Below are 20,533 nucleotides of genomic sequence, written 5' to 3'. Positions count from 1 at the left end.
CACCCCCGTGTCCTCCCAGTCCAAAGGACAGAGGACAGTGGCTTTCTTCACAGAGCTGTCGCTGCAGCACAGAGAGACTTTTGTAGTTTTGTTTGACGGGGGGTGTTTGCCAGTAATTTTTGCATCATATTTTATTCAACAGGCCCAAGAGCCTTTCAGATGACACAATGTCTGCCTCCCATTCACAGTGAATAGTTTGGTCATGAGAACAGGGTGGGCGAGCATCACAACAAGTTTCCCTTTGCCCTGCTGTCTCGTCCCCCAGAGGGATACAGGCCAATATCAACTACACACTCCAACCAGCAAATAACTGGAACCTTACCAGCAGGTGAAGATGCAACACTGACAGGCCTCTCTTAGCTGAGCTGTAAAGGAGACAAGCATTTTCTGATCTGAAGTAAAGCTTCTATTAAATGTGGTAAAATTGGTGTAAAGAAAAAGCACGATGAAAATCAGGAAGGTACAGTTTGAGGCCTTTGAAAAACATCTCCTGAAGGATGAAGGTGTCCCACCCCTCTTGTTCCCTCTAACATGATACAGCGGACGATTGCCGAGGTTTACATGAAGTCTGGTTTTACAGAGGCTTGGATCCACCTGCAGAAGCTGTTTTGCCCCTTTTCCCAGTCTCTCTTCTCAGTCAGTGTGGTCACTGAAGGCAAAATGCTATAAAATACCATAAAAGAAATCAGGTGTAATGGAGCGAATCATATGTACCAAACAACCTTGGTACACAATCATATCCTGTAATTTCTAAAATCCAACAGTCTTCCTCGTAAAAACACTTTAAAGAGAGAAGTGTCTGTGCATTCCATTTCCACAGTAAAGGGAAAGATTAGTATTTAGATAGGCGTGTTCTAGGTACAAGGTTAAATATTTCTTAAGAGTATGGCATGATTAGACATAGGGCAGTTTATTTCTCCGCCAAGGCCCAACAGTTATGAAACCACATTTAAATTCACTAGATCCTGATTTTATTTGCATCTGCATCAAATTACCCACACTCATAAATACCTGTCCTCTTAACATGCCTGATTTATGAATTTTGCTCACTAACAAACAAGCGAACGCAGATGAAGCATTACGTTCCTGTGAGTTTCAAAGAACATATGAACTTTTAATGTTCTACAACATTCAAACACTTAACTTGATCATGTATTAGGCCAAATTTTACCATCTTATTATGATTTTGGACAGCTGTATGCATGTAATGTAATTTCATGGCGCAAATACTGAAAAACAATCACGACTCATTCCCCTTATTTTTGTGATTCGGCGATGAAGATGTATTTTGTAATAGTCTTTGCAATAATGTGTTGTATACATATAGGAAATCCCTCTTAGCTATTACTCATGTGTCACCACAGCATTTTCTGAATCTGGAACCGGTCAACAGACAAAATGCAGCAAAAACAATCGTCTAATACATGCGGCACTTTATTTACAAACTGCATCTTTAAAGAACAAGATCACTTTGATAGCATAAAACTTGTAACTGTCTTATAAAGAGTCAATTCTTTTAAAACCGTGGGAAAAAGTGTCATAAAAGTGTAGTGAACATAATATTTATTTCTGTGAAAAATATATATCTATTTGTCAAAAAATGTGGGCTATGTCTGTAAAGAAGTATAAAGACAACTATTTGTTTTTCTCATTTACCCTCCGATAAATCAAGGTAATAATATTTGATTAACAAGATTTCATTATTTTTTTTTTAAAAGCAGTGCTGGTACTGCAATTTCCTTTTTGCATCTTATAAGCAAAGGGCTGTGTGAAGTGTTAAAACACAATATAGATACAGTATATAGTTACTAGATTCCTCCTTAAGGAGAATTGCTGCATTTCCCACCTCCCTGCTCTTTTATACAAAAATGTACATTATATATAAGTTGGCACTCCATTACAAAATGGATGTTTTACAAACAGTATATAACTACGGTTATATATAATATAGAGATATTTTTTTTTTTACAATATATCAACTCTGTATGAGCCTATAAATGATGGAAGGCTCGTTATAACTGTAGGCGATCAGTTTTCTGCTTCTTTTTATTTGCTGTGCTCTATTTTCTTTGCCAAATGTTTTCTATCTAGTGCATACTCACTGGTTATAATCTGTAATTCAACTAAAAAAATGATTTATAAAATTAGAAATCTATGAAAAGGGCCCAATAAAAGTGGGCTTTTAACTACAAAAGCTACAAAGGCTAGGAGAAGCAAAATGCAGAGATCTTCCAATATAGTCCCCGGACAAGTCCTTGTCCTCTGTGGATCAGGTTATGGCTTCCTGCTCGGACGCAGTGATACAGACCATAAACTCTACTGCCATCCCACAGTTGGCCTCGTTCCACTTTTATGCCACAGACCCCTGAACGTCTTTCAGATGAGCCCACCGACAGGTCCCTGACTAAAATCTCTGAGTGGCCGGAAGGAGAGGTTCACCTCATCCTTCTCCGCTGCCACTCTGAGCTGGAGGCATCCTCTTCTTTTTATATATTAGACTTAGTGTAGGTAAGTCTTTTTTGATGTAGAAATCAGCCCTGGCCGGGATGGATCATCTGCAGGCCTGCTGCACTTGATTGATAAGCTCTCCGAAGCGATCAAATAGCCCCTCAACCCAAGCTCCGTTCTGCAGACACCTCTGTACGGTCTCCTCCTGCCTGAGGTCTCCGGTCTGCTCCCGCAGAGATGCAATCTGAGAGGACAGAACAGTATTAAGTATTTATCAAAATTCTATTAACCGGCTTCAACACAATAGAGGCAGAGCAGAATAATAAGCATCTGAAAAAAAAGCTGAAAGCCAAAATGTCCACATGTGTGTAAGACGATGTCTCACCTCGTCCTTACACATGAGGTATGTGTGGTACTTGTAATGTTGTAGAGAATGGTACAGAGAGAACCACTGGGTTTTCTGCTGGTCCACTGTGTACTCCTGGAAAGAGGAAAAGTAAAGTCTTAAAAACGCTTTTTATTTTTGTTACACTTTTTAAGTGTATTAAGAGAGAGCATAACAGGAAAAGGGACACCAGTGGTTAAAAGCCCTTAGAAATGTGAGAGAAGCATAATGGTGGCACTGCGCCCTCTGCTGGACATATAAGTGCACAATGAATTTTACCAAAACATTGGCTCCCATTTGGACCTGATATAAACATTCGTCACCAATAGACAACTTTAAGTGCAAGTCAGAACGAACCCAAGACACAATGAGGGAAAATTAAAAATTTGATTACTCAGGTCACATTCAGAGGTGGGCTGGGACGCATGTGGCCAAATTCTATTAGTAGTGTTAATGTAAATGCGGCCTGGTCCCCATTATGACCTCCTAGCTAACATCTTATCTCTTCAATCACAAGAGGTCACTTGAGACGCATGAGGAGACGGACTCTCATAACAGCTGTGAAATGATGAACGTGGAGCTCTCCACTTGTGATCAGATCATCTTAGTTTTCTTGTCTTACTTGTGGCACTTTGTTAGGCATCTTGTAGGGCTTCATGGTCTTCTTGTTGTAGGCCCGACCACTGAGACGCACCTTGAAGGCAGGAGTTTCCCCATCCTTCTTCAGCTCTGTGACCACTGAGATCTCTGGGAAGCTGTCAAGAGCCGCCTGAAGACACAGAACAGTCATGTTACACAGCTTCATAGACTGTAGTTAAGGTCCTGTGAGTTCATATATTTCCTTTTGTCATCAAAATAGATCAAGACGTGTTTTTACACTTTTACTTTTTTTGTGTGTGACCAGGAGGTGAAGGAGAAGACTGATGTTAATATTCGCCTCGTGTTTGATGGATAATTTATTTCTGATTTAGAAAGTAACAATCTCTACTTGCTCTGCTGATATTCTCTTTTCCATTAATCTCACAACAAAACATAAATGTGTAGTTCCCAGGACACCCACCTTTAGGACTTGACCTATGGGAAGTTTGTGAAGCAGCCGTTTCCTGTTGTCGGTGATCATCGCGTCCACTCTTTTCATATGTGGCAGCAGCAACTCATCTGAAACATGACAAGTCAGATTTGACCCATTATTAAGTCGCCCTCGCTGAGAACAGGTTGTTGTCAAAAAAGTAAATCCACTCACCTTTTGCCTTCTCAAGTGCCGCCATTACGTCTTCGTCCAAGACAACGCTGACGAGCAGTTCCACAAAACTCTTAAACGTCTCCTTCATAGCTCGAGTGTTGAGGAACCGTGAAGCAAGCGGCACCGGAGGGTTTAACTCTGAGAGTGTGAGAAGATCCAGAAGATATTTAGACTAAAATCGACACAATCAACTTGTGTCAATACTAAGGCTTCGCCCACATGAACTCACAGTTGCCCACATTCACTTCCTGATCGTGTCATATCAATATGCGTCACGGCTACCAGCTGTCAATGCAAAGCTTATCTAAACCAGACTTACACAACAGCTTTGCATCTTTTTCAGTCCAAACAAATAAATCCCTGTTCATACTTTTCAGCACTGCCATTTCTCATTCGTAGTAGTTCAACAAGAAATTCTTCTTTCTAGTAAGACTGGCATGTACATGAATTGTTTAGGAGCTATGCACTTTCAGGTGTGCGAGTCTGGACTAGATCTTTTTTAAAGAAAATGAAAACATATATTAGCATGAACGACCTATATTTAATGAGAAATGTCAAAGGGCAGCCGTACCATTATCTTCACCACCTTCCTCTGCAGATGACCCTGAGGCTGTGGGGGAAAACTCCTCCTTCCATTTCCTCCTCTTCTTAGGTGGAGGTTCTGCCCGTGTTTTAAGGGGTTTGGGACGGGGCTTCTGACTCTGGGAGACTGAGGAAGCATTTGCTGTCAGGCCCAGTAAAGTTTTCACCTGAACACCCCTGTGTGACAGAACCAAGACAGTTACACTACAGACAACACACGTTTAGAAAACAAAAACAATTTCACCTGTCCGTCCTCTTGGCGTACCTCAGTGAGTTCATAGGCTTGCAACGTGGCTTCCGACTACAAACTCGTACATACTCCCTTTTGTTCACGGTGTCCAAAAACTTCACATAAACCCTCTGGTACATGGTCTTGGCATCACCAAAGTATCCAAGATACTGCACACACAGAAGTAAACAAAAGTAATTTGAATGATCAAATACTCATTCTTGCATATCCATGTGAATTACTGCTGCTTTAACTTACACTGTTTGTGGCTGAGAAGACTCTCTTTCCATCTCTGAGTTCAGGCACAAATTTCTGCAGCAGAGCCTTCTGGACCTTCCAGATGGCCGGAGGCTCACTCCCCGCTCTCATTTTTACCTGGAGACATGCACATGACAGAGTACAGGACAGGTTTCAGAATGCGGCACTTGTTCAGGTTCAAGATAAGCAAGGGAAACTGCTCAAGTTTGAGCATACATGAGATCATAAATGAATAACTATTCATAATTTGGGGTGGGGGAGGTTGCGCTACAGGGAAAAGCGCAGGTTTGGTTTTTAGCAAATAAGACACCTTCAAGGATTGTTCAATTAAATTAGGGCGACTACATCAGAGGGCGATATAGTTAAGCTCAGACAGGTCACAGTCAACATTGCTTTCATGTATAATAATTTCGCCTATAGCTCTACTTAAAATTTCATGTTCACAAGCATCCATTTGTCCATCCATGCTGTTGACCAGTCGTACCTTCAAGTTTTCAACGTCCTCATTCCGGACGACAAACTCATCTCTCTCCCGGTACATTCCCTCCCCTCCACTGTCCGACAGCTCCTCGTCAGTCAGTCCCTCCATGGCCACATTCATCAGCTGAACAGCTACCTGTCCCGGTGCCATCTCTTTGGAGTTGTCTTTAGCAGCAAATGCAGCCGCTCCCATGACGGAGTTTGCTGCTTGCAGAGGAGTGGTTACCTGTGGGAAACAGGTCTCTTTGACAGCGTGCTGCATGATGGACGATTGATCTGGTTTCATCATCGGACCGGGGATTGTGTTTTCTGGAGAAGGGTTGTAGATGCAGCATATGAATGCGTTGAAGAAAAACGTTTTCTGAAGTGAAATGACTACTGCACTATGCATGTAAATGATAAAGACATTTCAGAAAACATTTAATTTACGCTGCATTATTCCAATTCACTATCCAATTAAAAAAAGGTTTGTGGTATTTGTTGCAAACTTCTTAGGATATGTTATAACTTGTTAAATTGTACCAAAAAAAAGAATTGAAAAACAAGTTATGATCATTAATATAAACAATAGTATGTTGATGCTCTGGTAACATACAGAGAGGTTAGATGTGTGTTGTTGTTATTACCTGCCCTGGTTTTCCGATCTGAAGACTCATCCAGAGCTGAGAGTGCAGAGCTAATGCTGTTCCTCAGGGCCTGGTTCTTCCCGGTGTTCTCCTCCTCATCTGAGCTGAATGACGGCAGCGTTTCCAAGTTCTTTTGCAGATCTTCATCCAGACGTTTCTGGTGGGAGCTCAATGCTTGTGGCTCATGTGAAATCCCAGGCCCTGGCAGAGTCTGCAACTTGGGAGGCAAAGCAGGCAAAACACATGGCAGTGGTTTGGATGAGGTGGACAGCTTTCTGGGTCGACTTATCGTTCGCGTAGGACTCGGAGAGTATTGCTGCTTGGGGCCAGATTTTATGAAGTCAAGGAAAGAGCCAATGAAGCCGGTTTTGACCTCTGGCTGTTTCTCTTCCACCTCACGAATCTTCTGCCTGATTCTCTCCTGCTGAGGACAAGCATCAAATACGCTGTGTGGAGTAGATGGCGAGCTGACGTCACTGCCCCTGGAGTTTTGCCGCTTTACCATCCCACTGCGCTTGGCCGCTCTGGTCTGTCCGCTGTCCTCCTCAGGACCACCTGGTTTGGTCAAGGACTTGAATCGAGCCTTCTTTTTGGGGTAGTCTTCTCCGCCTGGGCCCTCCATAAGACCATCCTCTGTTTTAATACACTTGAGATTATCTTTGATGCTGCTCTGTAGACCCGAGGGATCATACAAATGCCCACCTAAGTGATAATCATTCTCAGAGCTTCCTCCATCTCCGTTTGTATTAATGTCAGAACTGCTGACCTGAGTGTCTGTGGCCATCTGAGGTCCATTTATTGTCATGCACAAAGTGTGGGAGTTAGTGTTAGTTAGGATCGAATGTTGTGCTGAGGAGAAAATAGGTGACATGTTCCTTATATCCACAGTCTGAAAATGTCCTTTAGTATCAGCGGCACTTGCCATCACTGCCATTTCAGCTTCGGTGGAGGAGGCAGCCTTGACAAAGTCTTGAGCGGTGACGCCACAAGCCGCGACTGTTGCCGCCAGGATGTCATCAACATTCGACAAAATGTTTCTCTCATCTGCGAGTAGCATAGATTCAGGGAAGCAGATGGAGTTGAGAGCAAAGTGGTTCTTGGCATCGTTTGACTGGTGATTTGCTGAGTGGCTGTAGTGGTGTTTCGAGGAATCAGGACATCCTGAGCTCTGCTCGGACACAACTGTGCCCTGCTGCTGACTGTGGGGTTCAGTGCCAGTGGGACCTAGCAGTTCCCGATCCATCTGGAGATACTGGACCTGCAATTGGCCCAAACCTTGCTGCTGTTGGATACTTTGCACTGATACCAGCTTTGAAGGGTTCTGACCCTGGTGGACAATGGGCTGCTGAAGCAAAATCATCTGGCTGGGCTCGAGGAGAACCTGAGTGCTGGGGACGGTGATATATTGGGTGTGGGCTGCCGGGATGTGGCTCTGGGATTGATTATGATTCTGGTGGTTTTGTTGATGTGGCTCAAGAGATTTGAGATGGAGAGGTACATGTGAAGATACAATACTGGAGTTTGCAGTTTTTAAGTTTGCAGTATCCTGACCGTTGGAGCTGATTAGATGAATGTGCTGTTGGTTGAGGGAACCCATTCTTTCATCCTTTACTTGCTCTGTGTGTGTATGACCCAGTCCCATGAGCTGGTCATCAGAGCGGGAATTGCTTCGGATAACACTTTGCGTTTTGTGATGGTCATCCATTTTCGAAACAACATAGATGACATTGTGGGCCGCCATGTTGTTGTCTGCTGCCGATGCCTCCATAGTCGCCTGGTGGAGAGCCTCAAGGTCCTGCATCGGTAGCTCTTCAAGTTTGTGTTTGCCGTATGTTGGCTTTACATCCTGTATAGAGGATCTGATGTTATTGTGTAAGGCTTGAGCAGATGAAGAGAAGGAAGGCAGAGGTGCAGACAGAACATATTTATGTTGCTGGGAGAGAGTGTTGTGCGTTTTACATCCCACTGAGGATTGCATGAGAGTGTAGTCCTGCGTAGAATTGGATGCAGACAGACTCCGAACACATGTGGGTTGGTAGGAGGAGTTAAGGGATTGGTTAATGGATTGTACTGTGGCAAAGCTCTGAGAATGAGTCACTGAAGCTTGCCCCTGTGACTGAGATGTAAAAGTCACATTAGGAGCACCCTGAGAGTGGGATGTGGGGTAGCTCTCCGAGAGACTCCCCTGACACAAGCCCTGGACTTGGGCTCCGTACTGGACCTGCTGCTCCTGACTCAGGCTGGGACTGGTGGAGTAAACAAGTGTCTGACTGACAGTTGCCACATTGCCAGAGTGGCAAGAGAGAGAAGGCAGGGTCTTATAAAGGGATGACAGTTTGTCTGCGGTGGAAGTGGGGGTCTGTGACTGTGTGTGTGGGATGATGTAGGTTTGAGACAAACTGTTGGACATTAGGCTCGGTAGGTGGAGAGACTGCTGATTAGAAATCACTGAATTCTGGTTGTGCCCTGGGGAAGAATATCGCTCCGGAGACCCACTCGGCAGGTTCTGAGTGTGGCTGTGACTCTCTTCACCCCCAGAGTGTGGAGCTAGTTTGGCAGAGCAGTCTTTAGCCTTTGGCACTGACGTAGTCGAATAAGCTTGAGTTACTAAGTCTGTTTTAGGCTGCGGAGCGCCATTGACCCCTTGAGATGAATCTACTCCTGGGGAAGGGCTGCACGACACTGGAGTATGGCGGGCAGGGTCCTGCTGGTAGGACACATCTGGTTCACTGCCAGAGACAAAGTACCCCGATAACGAGTGCTCATTGGGCAACTGCTCTGAGGCTGTGTGGCTGCTAGAAGGCCTCTGGTGGTGTTTGATCACACTACATTCACGCTGAAGAGCTCTTTCAATGGAGCCGGAAAAAACAGTGGTTGCGTAGGGCTGTGGGGCAGGCACGGTAGAAGGGAGCAGGCTGTACTGGGGTTGCAGGAGGTGGGGGGCTGACTCCTGGGCTGAGCGGTATGTGGAAGACTGGACAGGCAGAGTGGAGCCCAGAGCAGGGGCAGAGAGATGATTGAAGGCCAGGGCAGTGGGAAGCGCGGTCTGGCTTGATTTGAGATGGAGGAGGGGGTCGGGGTGAGAAAACAGGCCATTGGGGGAAGTGCTGAAGGCTGGATCCTGGAGAGCCAGCGATGGGTTGGTAGCATAACTCCTGGGAGGGTAGGCACCAGTGTGCTGATAGGACGACAGAGCAGCTGGAGAGGGGAAGGTGGCATTGGAAGGCAGGGCACCAGTCAAGTACAGCTCCGTGGTGGAGGAGTTTATACCTGCGTAACAAACCAAACAAATCAACAACAGTTTTAATATTGTTCTTCTATTTAATGACTTGTACATCAAAAATAATTAAAAGACTGAGTGACTGGATGTGCTCTCACCTGCAGGCCATGATGGGGGTCGAAAGGGAGTAAGCAGTGAGGCACTTACAGGACCAGCCTGAAGGCTTCTCGACTCCATGGCTGACAGGAAGCTCATGATTGAGGTCTCAGGATTATTACTGTTTGAGTCAAGAGCTCCTGAAAAGCAGAAGAGGGAGATGATCACTGAAAGACACTATGTGAACATAGATTCCATGTCCCAAGTAAATAAATCTTAAAATATAGTTCACCTTAAATACAAGCAAAATAAAGGTTTATCTCTAGTGACATTTACTTAAACGCCTAAGATATCTGCCTCTGAGACATCTCCACCAATAAAAAGGGGAAATTCATGTTTAGTTTTCAGGGGGTCTCAACAATATAAAACAAATCTAATTGCAATATTATAATATATTACAATTATGAGGAGTCATAATTTAAGTGATGTGTCACCACAATAGCTCATTTATAATAGAAAGCTGACACATTTAGCCTAATACACAACACGCACCTCGTGTGATTTGAATATTGAACATCTATAACTCACCTGCTGCAGCAGGAAGCTGTGACGTAGTGTAGGTGGGAAGCTGGTGGGTGGAGGTGTAGCTTTGCCGCTGGAGGAGCTCTGCATCAAGGTGTGTTGCACCATAACTGGGACTGCATCAACACACAAACATACATGTGAGCTCTCATTCTCACAAGCAGCAGAGCACCGAGCTATATATGAACAAGTAAATCACATCTCATGGAAAGTAACAAGAAATATTAGCAGAAAACACAATGAAAGCTATGATTAAGTTTTGGGGTAATATGATAGTGTTTGCCTGAACCAATTAGGGGAAAAAGCAAGTAATAATTGTATGTCTATTATCATACTTCTTGTTCTCCTGGGAACAGTTTATGGGAAACAGAAATTAAATCACTGGTAATCAGATCCAGCCAATCGGATCTGAACTGTTTCAGCTGCAAGGTAAACATCCGAGGAAAGAGAACACAGAGCTGAAGGGAGTTATCTGTTTTTTCTTCTGGTCCCTTCAACTTCAATGCACAATCACATTTTCATATGAAACTTTTCTCTGCTAGCTAACTATTAAGTTGTGAAATTTAACACAGTGTAATAACAAACCCCAATTTGTTCAGTGGGAGTCCAAAGTTTGAGATCAACTTCCAGGACAGTGGTCAGTAGGTGGTAGTGAACTCTCCCAGATGACAACTGATAGCATGTGAGTGATAGTTTACCTCCTCTGACTTTGCCCTTCATGCTCTTTCTTGTATGGTAAAATAACTAATTGTGTGTTGCACGGGTCGGGAGGAGGACAGTTGTGATAAACTACAAAGAATATGGTGAAACAACTTTCTGTAATTATGCAAGTTGGAACAAAATCCCGCCACATGCTAGAAACACTCTCCGTCAACATGTTTTTCTTTAAAAAGGATCAAGGTCTGCTTTAACGATCTTGCTTTGAATTTTTTCACCATTTATATTTGTAGACTGCAATCTTAATATTGCTTCAACCCGTCATTGATCAACATTCGTTGTTTTTAACATCTTTTATTGTGTTAAAATGTTCAGTTGCTAATCCGCTGTTCTGGTTTGCGTAAAGCAGGGGTTTTCAAAGTAGGGGTCCGGGGAACCTAGATGTGTCTGTTCAGGGGTCCTGGATGTGCACAAGTATCACTGATGGAACTGGCATGACCGATGTTTTTAAAGGATGTTGAACGATGTTTGTTTTGCACCTCAACTCTATTTCACGTTGTATCTCTCGTTTTTCTACCCGTTTGACTGGTACTTTGTTTGTGTTGCTGCCCGTCTTGGCCAGGACTATCTCAACAGGACTTTGCTTGGTTAAATAAAGGTTAAATAAAAGTAAAATAAACTAAGTAAAGCACCGTAAGCTGCATTTTATTATAATTATTATTATCATCATCAATAGAGCTACTTTTGAGTGCTACATGCTCACTGCTTGTGGACACCACTATTTTACTACAATTTAGACTTTTAATTTGACATCCCTGTAACATATGGAGGACCATACCAGTGTTTGCTGTAGTTGGAGATCTGTAACTTTGGTTTAGCTGCTGAATTCACTCCGTCTGTTTTATTAAACATTATATAACAAATATATGTTATATAATGTTGAGACAGCTACGGTCCAACAACTCTAAATAAACCAATAACAGTGGCACAGACACACACAGAGGCTGGGACACGTCGCCTCAGAAAACCCCAGGAGCTGTGCACCACTCACATGAAGAGCCATGACTGACACGGTTAGCTCTGGAGGCTAGTTACCTCTGTTGTTTGGGCTTTACGGGCACCTGTGGGGGGGGGGGGGGGGGGAAGAAAGAGGCCGACACGATGCTAGCTCGGGCTCCATGTGTCAGAAACTTGTTCCAGATATAAAACCACACCGGTCCGCAGGTTCCCTCACTCTGCCCGGGGGCCATGCCGAGGGGACGGGGTGCTAGCGAGGACTAGCAAGGTGGGCGACAGGGACGGCGGCTAAGAAAACACTGACAACCCGGCGGCTCCGCGACCCCGCTCGAATTCAGGAAAACGTGTCCGCAGACAACAGCCTGGACCCCCGCACTTTTCATACCTAGGCCCCCCTCATCCCCGAGCTTTCCTTCGGGAGGGTGACCCGCCACCTTCCCGCTTCATCTCCCCCTCACCTCGGCTTGATACTAGCTGCGCTGCGGTCGTAGGCCCAAGAAGCTCCGGTCTGTGCTGGTGGAGCCAGCGCGTCCGCGAAGCCGGAGGTCGGGTAGTTCCTGTCCATCATCCGGTGAAGGAGTCGCTTCCCCGGCGGAGCTTCGTGGAGCAGCGACCACGCATCGTAGCAGTGGCGGCAGCAGGCGTCCCACACCGCCGGGCGACCGGGCAGGGCAGTCCGGTCCGAGCCTCCGTGAAGGCTGCGCTGCGGTCGACTCTTAAAAAGCCCTTTTCCCCTCGGAGCTCGTCAGTGAGAGTTCAGCTCCCGTCCCGTGGAGCCGTGGAAGCCCTGCATGGCTTCACGTACCCATGTCAGTAGGTTTCCCAGGATGCACCGCTCTCACTGGGGCTGCGAGCTCTCTGCTTTCCCTTCCGTCCACCTCCGAGCTGGTGCGACTCCCACCTGCGGGTTCCCCAGGACGTTTCCTGAGAGACACCACAATCTGTAAGAAAGTGGAGAGATAATAACGATAATGTCAAGATTAAAAGTGGTCTTACCATTGCACTTTTATATATGTATTATATATATTCTTTATATAGATTTGTATTCTATATATTTTGTATAGCCTTGTTTACATATTGTTTACAACTGATATACTGGGATACCTTGCTGCTCTAACGCAGGAATTTCCCTCTTTGGGATGAATAAAATCTATCCATTTTGTCTTGTGCATACTCTCATTTAGCTCCTGGTGGGGCTGGGCAATAAAACAATAGCTATATAAACATCATTTTGATCAATAACAATACAACAAAAGTTCAACTTTTTAGAATCATTTATTTGTTTTTTATCTTGATATAATTTGTGTTCATACAATCCGGCCTAAACTCCTGATGAATAAATTAATAATACAAAATAAACAGGCAAATCTCCTAATATTTTAAGAGCCCCTCTTTAGAAATGTGTAGAATAGTTGATAGATGTAGTTCCACTCTGTGAGAGCCTGAAATAACTTTAGTCAGCAGCTACACTTTATTTTGTTAACCATTTGCCATCCTTGATAAAAATAGATGAATTCTCTACACTGCATATTCCTACTTTTTTCATTTTTTGTGTTGTTAACAGGTAAAAATGTAAATTTCTCAGTATTGATATTCACGCAAGCGTTCAAACAGTATCCAATATCTTGATATCCTGAAATCCTATGGCCTGGAGCTGCTGACATTTCTTTAATGTATTTTATTTGTGTGATACAAGAAATGTACACATGTCTATTTGATTAAAGAAGAGGCAATGTGTCATCTTAACATCAACAGGTCCTTGTCAGTCAATTCCGGACATACAATTTGATTGTAAAAATAACATTTATTAATTATTTAATTATTTCAACCCATTTAAAAAGTGTAATCTCACATGAAGCTCTTGAAACATGTGAACATAGTCCTCAATCATTTTAACGACAACCGTAAACATTTTACATACAGATGTGTTTAAATCTGATATGAAAACCTCTATGAGTCAATGTTCACACACAGAAGAAAAGTGACATAAGAAGGTTGCTTTGGTGTAAACTCATTATACTTCCAAGATGATGTCAACCTCAGCGTTCCAGATTGCACATATGTCTTTTACAGTTGAAGAATAAACCATGATTTATCGAATGTGGATGAGAAAATTCTGAAAAATTACAAAATTTGTAAAATAGCCACATACAGCTCTCTTCAGTTTGCATACACACATTGACAATCTCAGATACAGTTGGAAGATGAGACAACAAACATCTGGAAAAGGTTTTTTTAGTGCTTCGGGTCAGCCTGAACCAACGAGGCCTCGGTAAATCCTCTTGTCATAATGAGACTTTGGTGAAGGTGAGCGATACATATTTCTGCATCGTGTCATTAAAATGAAACTCATTCAAACTACAGCTAATTGAGTGGCTTTGTTACACACATGCTGTTCTAATGTTACTTTCATAGTCATAACAGCAGTAATGGTCTAACTGTAAAAATTGTCCTGAGGAAATGTTAGAAAACCGTCTCTGAAGAGTTCATAATACATTTAATAAAACCAACCAGAAGACAGATCATGAAATTAAAAACTTCACATATTAGTAGAGCAGTCTCATAATTATATAAATTTCAAACACATTATAACTTTATAAAGCAACCACAAAATCAGCACATGAAAACAAAATCGGACTAAAGCATTTGTTGATACACAGCTGTAATTACAAAGTAAACCTTTAAAAAAGAAAAAAAAAACTGGTAGACCAGTGCATCAAAAACTCTTGAGTTGTTTTTCCATTCATGGCTAAATGAATCATGACACCATGTTTTAATTTTCCTTCACAAAGAGACAGGGAACCATATGACAACACACCAGTCTCTCTCAGTGATTACCATTAATACTTAGTGTAATGAAACAAAACCCTCGTCTTTCACTCAGTCTTGTATCGAAAACAACCACCTTTAAGAGAAGAAGGATTCCCTCAATATAAAGCACTCATGTCCAACACTGTACTGATTCTTCATTTTCATTTTGACAAATAAAGCAGCAAACTGAGTAAAATGTGTTATAAAGCTCATTCGGCAGAGGGTAGAGGTTATGTGACTGAACCCACAGCTGAGGAAATAGCATGTCAAAGAGAGAAGATTACACTTCCAAGGAAAAGATGCACCAACAAAGCAGAGAAGATGGAATGATGTGTGAGTAGAAAAACACAGGTTGATTCAGAGCAATAAACAAAGGGCATAAGGCACCATTTCAAATCTTGTGATGATTAAAAAACTTGCAAATGATAGTTTTATTGTATTGCTTCCGATTCCTGAAGGTACTACCGCCGGATGCTTCCAGGGCGTGACCTGAAACCAGAAACAAAGACAGATGTTATAAAAACTATGCATAGTATACCTGTCAGTGACTGCAGCCTGGATTGGGAATGACTGCATGTGTGAGTGTAGAAGAGGAACCTGAAAAGTGAGTTATAACACACGCTGGAAGTATTTAGACACTGTTTTGCCCTTCAGGCTCAGAACTACAGCACATTCAACTGCTTCAAAGCTCAGTTTAAACTTAAGTAGGTTTAGGTCAATATAAAAGCAAATATGTGTGATGCCGTTTTTAGACATGACCTCCGGGTTAAAATCGGGGGACTGGTTACCGACTTTACCCGCAGTTTGCCGGGTTGCATCTTTTCAGGATTACCAACCCTAGCTTTAATTATCCATGTCTATTTATGTCTATAGAGAAAAAAACAAAAACTCTCAATTGAATATCAATTAATTTGTTTTCACTAAAATCTTTCAACTTTGAGAAACTTGTGTAGAATCAAAGGACAAGAAATGTCCGCACACCAGCCAAAGCTCCCACAAACCTTTTAATGAACTCCAAGGTACCATTTTGGACCACTGAATAAAGGGCTTGTGTCCAAAACATTAAATAACCCTTTAAACAATTAGTGTTTATAGAGACCATTAAACACATATCGTTAAAAGGCCCTTCTTCAGGTCGGTGCCTAAATCCTTATCTGTTTGGTCCTGTCCAGCACCTAGTCCTCATCAATGTGTGTGCAAAATGTAAACACAAATGCATAGGTAAATACCCAGGATAGGGAGGAGGTGGGGCGTCGTGCTGTCCACTTTTTGCAATTGCCTGCTCGTAGGACGGCAGCCCGGGGGGGACGATCACCTCCATAGGGAGTCCAGGCCCAGGTGGCTGCACAGGGTTTAGGGACACCTCCTCTAGCCGGCGCATTATTAGAGAAGCGTTAGTCCTCCCAGTGCGAACCCGTATGGAACTGTGAGAGAAGCAGAGACACACACGTCATTCATCTGTGACCTACTTAATGTATTGAGGTAAGTGATAACCTGGAAGTGATAAGACAGCTGTGGACAACAAAATGTACGTTTAAGGCTCCCAACCTAGGCTGGTACCTGGTGTGACAAGAACCAGACGCATGTTACTAGAACAGGTGCACAGCCACAACATTTAATCAACAGAAACTTAATCAGCAAAAATGTGGATAGCTGATCAATAGTTTCAGTCAATTTACAGGCAAATTACAGAACATTCATACGTTTTTAATGAAAACCTAACATTGCGTTGAATCTGATGCAATTCTTTATATACAACATGAAGTGTTGTAGGTATATGCTCACTGAGTGCCCTTCTAGTTTTCTAATATGTCAGGAAAAGCTATTCCACTAATTATATTTTTAAGGACAAGATGATATATTGAGAATTAATGTACAGATGAATCGATCAAATGTCATTCCCATTCCCTTAGGTAATAACTACAGAAAAGTGACAGAAGTATCCAATCATACTGTAGAAACTGTGTTTCAGCTGTCATAAGATGAAAATATGCTTGTGAATGATGTATGTTTTATTATACAGTATATTATACAAAATGTTTAGCTTGTGAGTTTATTCAAATACTGGGGTTTTAGGTACAAAAGAGTTGCACTTGTATCTACAGTCTTGAAAATACTGCTGCTAAAAAGATGGTTGTATGTCTTACTGCTAATAAAGACCCTCCCACTCACCTTGACGGGCTGAAACTCTCTTTACATTTGCCATGACAGAAATACCAAAGCAGGAGGCTAATGACAACAATGGCCACTGCAGCAATAATCAGTCCCACCAGGAGAGACGTCACATCCACGTTCGGGCGATTGTCCTTAGCTGTGGAGCATCACAAAGCACAGAGGGTAAAAGGACAGGGCTGAGATTGTCAGATAATGTCAGTGATATATACTCGATGTAATAAAAGTACCCACGTCACTGTTTCTCTTCCTCATCTGAAACTAGTTTAATTATTTACAGTAATATCTCTATGATGTAAAAACAAAACCACAACTAACACAGTTTGACCATCAGTTTCAATCTGAGCGACTGCTTGAGTTGTAGACCAAGCATTTGTTTTTCCAAAGCGACGTTGCACTGCTGACTAAGTGGTGAAACAAGTTTGGGAAAGCACTAAAGTTGTACTTTGTACCTGAGAAAACAACCACTACTCCTCTCATAATGTTTGCTGATGAATTCAGTCTTTCTTACCGTCGTTGTACTTCTTCCAAAAAGCGTCCTGTAAAACAGACCATCAGTATCAGTACGGACACCTCTGCTCTTTGAGCTCATTCAATGTCCCCGGCTGGTGCATCACTTAACTGTATCCGGGATGTTCTCAAACACCTCCCTTGCCTCCTCGTAGTTGCAGTCTTCTTCATGACACTCCCTCTCCAGGTTACCGGGGACGAAAATCTCAAAGTCGAACCGATTGAACAGCAGCTGGCGACCCAGGAACGAGTGGGCGTCCCCCTCATCTACGAACACTGGGACAGGCGCACAGGGCGGATGATTAGATTGGATCAGATCATCTTTATTAATCCTCATATGCCACCAAATACAGACAACAAACACTAACCACGACCTTTACAGTACACACCAGAGTAATGCAAACACCCTGAGAAGCTATTTGAGACACGATGCACAGCTGACAGGTGCCGTGGATCCAGACCACAACTCATAATTCATTAAAACTCTGACCTAAAATAAAAGATCAGCATTAATATGAATGAGTATGGATAGATAGATAGAGTACTTTAATCATCCCCGAAGGGAAATTAAGTTGTCATAGCAGCCGGTATATTTGAATACAATAAAATACAATACAATAGAATAAAATAAAAAAATATTGAGGTAGAAAGAATAAAAAACAAGATAAAATAAAATAAAATAGGCAGATAAAGTGCAGTGGCAAGATGATGTTAATAGTACTGATGATATGATGGACATGTTATTGTTAGACAGTATATAAAAATAGTACAGTATATATAGTATATAATATAACATAATATACATTTATATATGATAGTAATAATACCAATATAAAAGCAGTATAGTAATAATAATGATAATGGCAGCAACAGTATATATAATAATAATAGTAATAGTGATATAATAATAGTAATTATAACATGTACACATGTATAAATATGTGTATATAGACTTATGTTTACAAAGAATATACAGAGAGTATGATATAATATATGATATATAGTAGAGGTATGAATATAAGTATTTGACAATACAATAGGTAATATAATATAATATGAGTTTAAGAATATGTAGACAGAGGGTGCAAAAGACAATATTATTGTATAAAATGATATATAATATATATGAATGTGGAACACTGCGGCATCACTGAATGAGTCTGTCTGACCCCAGGTAAGTCTGGGCCAATGCCTGCACCAGAGTCATAGATTATGGATTATATCAGGGGGACTCCACAGAGAGGGGGGGGGGGGTCAATGCATTGATTAGGGGTGATATTAATATTATTAATATATTAAAATCATCCTCACCCTCCTGGTCCTGGTCTTGTGTGGCGAGCAGCCTCCTCGTGCAGGCCGGATCCCCCCAGGACAGCAGCTGGACGAGCAAGAGCGCTTGAAGCAACATGGTGGGCGCGTGCACCTGTGCGCGGGCACGCGGTGCTGCATTCACCGACAGAGTCTCCTCCCGGGTCGATCCGTGGATCTCAGGCTGTAACCACAGGGAGACACGACTCCTCTACATGACCCGTGGGGGGGCGAGACAAAAGCGAAAGCGGCGAGATCAAAGGAGCGGCGGGGGGGGGCAGGTACGTGCCTCGGCCTCGATCGGACGGTCCAGGAAACGATCGGCGATATTCTCGAAAAACGCCCCGGTGGCAAAAAGTTGGACTCGGCAGAAAAAGATGGAGCTGGTGGATGGAGTGGTGGTGGTGGTGGGGGGGGGGGGGGGGTCCTCGTGTCGCAAAAACACAGCTCCGGTGGGTCCGAGAGGAAGAGGAGCAGGAGGAAGGTGTCCCCGTCCTTTTGTGTGTGTGTGTGTGTGTTGTTGACTCACAACAGATGTGGCCTCTGAACTCCACTTCCTACACCACCTGCGCAGACTCGACCAATCGATCACGTTTACCTGGATGACTCGAGAGAGGCTGCGTGAATGCAAGTGGACGCTAGGTGGCGGCGGGCACCAGGGAAGTGGAAGGTGCATGACCACGCAGGAGTGCTGGAGGGGATCGAACACACGGTCAGCTGACCTGTGACTCAGACACCACAGCTGCACTCCACCCTCACTAACACCACATCACCTGCAGGTCTCTGCTCTGCGTCACTCCACCTGCGAGCACCACAGCAATTTGTCCTTTAAAGATTTGAATGGGCACTGATGTGTTGGATGTTGAGGACAGATTGTTGCGGTAAACATGTGACTGGGAGGATGCTCTGTTAAGATTAAGATTCATTTATTTGTCCCAAACACATGCACAGACATGCACAAGCAAGGAGGGAAATTTAACCTCTGCTTTTAACCCATCTGGTGCAGGACACACAGAGCAGTGGGATCAATCCAGGTTCGTCTTTTTGTTGTTTCTCCGTGGAGTCGAACCAGAGACGAACCAGAGAACTTTTCTGCCCATAGTCCAAGTTTCTGCCACTAGTCCACCACCTCTCCATAACCGGGGCGAAGGGACACTCAGGGCAGACGCATCTTGGCCATCATTCCACCCGAGTTCATTACCTCCATGTTATTTAAACACTGCTGCTGTCAACTCAGGACACTTTCCCCTGAGCAAGAGCAGAAACCAAAGGGTTTTGTCTCCATCATGTGGAGAAAATCAAAAATGATGAGTATATTCATTATGTATAGCCTATATCCATACATGGGAGTAATATCTAATATGTAAAGCTCAATAGGCAACATTCATTTAAAAGGACAAAACACTCCTTAAATTTGTTTCAATAAAATACAATAAATACACAAGAAAACAAGGGGGGGGGGATCATCTGCATTCAAATAAAATCCCACTGAGGGAAATTCAAATGAGGCAATCTATTCTCAAAAAGGAGTAGAAAGAAGTCATAATACCTGATCAATATGTAGTCACTGTGTTTATTATGACTGGTTAACACACAAAAAATAGCTATCTTACCGTATGTTTATATTGTATGGACTTTATGCTGTAATATGTATGTATAATAAACAATAAAACACTTAAATACATTTTAAAGAGGCTACCATGTAATACTTTTAGTTGGTATTGTCCTGGTTAAATGTTAGTTAAATTCAACGGTATAAAAGACCGTGGTCATTGTTTCATCGAGTTTGATTTCTACAACAAGGACTGTTCTTTTAAAAGCAGTAAATCTCCCAAGTCTCCCAACATCTCTGAGAGCTGGGGAGGTGGTGACTGCTCCACCGTGTACAGGCCTTGTATGGGAAACGTTT

At 42.9% G+C, this 20,533-nt stretch overlaps 2 protein-coding genes across 2 annotated transcripts; both read right to left on the bottom strand.

Annotated features, from left to right (window-relative positions):
• Positions 1-1,416: 1,416 nt before the first annotated feature.
• On the bottom strand, positions 1,417-12,683 carry qser1 (glutamine and serine rich 1). The gene is made up of 13 exons (XM_061068769.1): positions 12,282-12,683; positions 10,156-10,265; positions 9,630-9,767; positions 6,252-9,521; positions 5,630-5,934; positions 5,146-5,262; positions 4,924-5,057; positions 4,648-4,835; positions 4,077-4,214; positions 3,894-3,991; positions 3,456-3,602; positions 2,834-2,929; positions 1,417-2,692 (listed from the first exon to the last, which is right to left on the bottom strand). The coding sequence occupies exons 1-13, from the start codon at positions 12,389-12,391 to the stop codon at positions 2,552-2,554; spliced, it is 4,992 nt and encodes a 1,663-aa protein (XP_060924752.1). The 5' UTR covers positions 12,392-12,683; the 3' UTR covers positions 1,417-2,551.
• A 396-nt stretch (positions 12,684-13,079) lies between these two features.
• Positions 13,080-19,029, bottom strand: prrg4 (proline rich Gla (G-carboxyglutamic acid) 4 (transmembrane)). Its single transcript, XM_061068771.1, has 6 exons — positions 18,628-19,029; positions 17,429-17,592; positions 17,318-17,345; positions 16,807-16,945; positions 15,864-16,058; positions 13,080-15,123 (listed from the first exon to the last, which is right to left on the bottom strand). Exons 1-6 carry the CDS (start codon positions 18,722-18,724, stop codon positions 15,096-15,098), a joined length of 651 nt encoding a protein of 216 aa, XP_060924754.1. The 5' UTR covers positions 18,725-19,029; the 3' UTR covers positions 13,080-15,095.
• Between the last annotated feature and the right edge of the window lie 1,504 nt (positions 19,030-20,533).

Source organism: Limanda limanda, chromosome 3, assembly GCF_963576545.1.
Source record: "Limanda limanda chromosome 3, fLimLim1.1, whole genome shotgun sequence".
Lineage (NCBI taxonomy): Eukaryota > Metazoa > Chordata > Actinopteri > Pleuronectiformes > Pleuronectidae > Limanda > Limanda limanda.
Note: the sequence above shows the minus strand (reverse complement) of the source record. Positions and strands in the feature narration are given on the sequence as shown.

Coding starts and splice junctions, on each gene's coding strand:
- prrg4 (XM_061068771.1), bottom strand. CDS start 18,724: ATGTTGCTTCAAGCGCTCTTGCTCGTCCAGCTGCTGTCCTGGGGGGAT. Junction 17,593..18,627: donor ACAAGACCAGGACCAGGAGG/GTGAGGATGATT, acceptor CGCCTGTCCCAG/TGTTCGTAGATGAGGGGGAC. Junction 17,346..17,428: donor TTGAGAACATCCCGGATACA/GTTAAGTGATGC, acceptor TCTGTTTTACAG/GACGCTTTTTGGAAGAAGTA.
- qser1 (XM_061068769.1), bottom strand. CDS start 12,391: ATGATGGACAGGAACTACCCGACCTCCGGCTTCGCGGACGCGCTGGCT. Junction 5,058..5,145: donor TCTTCTCAGCCACAAACAGT/GTAAGTTAAAGC, acceptor CTGTGTGTGCAG/TATCTTGGATACTTTGGTGA. Junction 4,215..4,647: donor GGAAGGTGGTGAAGATAATG/GTACGGCTGCCC, acceptor TCACACTCTCAG/AGTTAAACCCTCCGGTGCCG.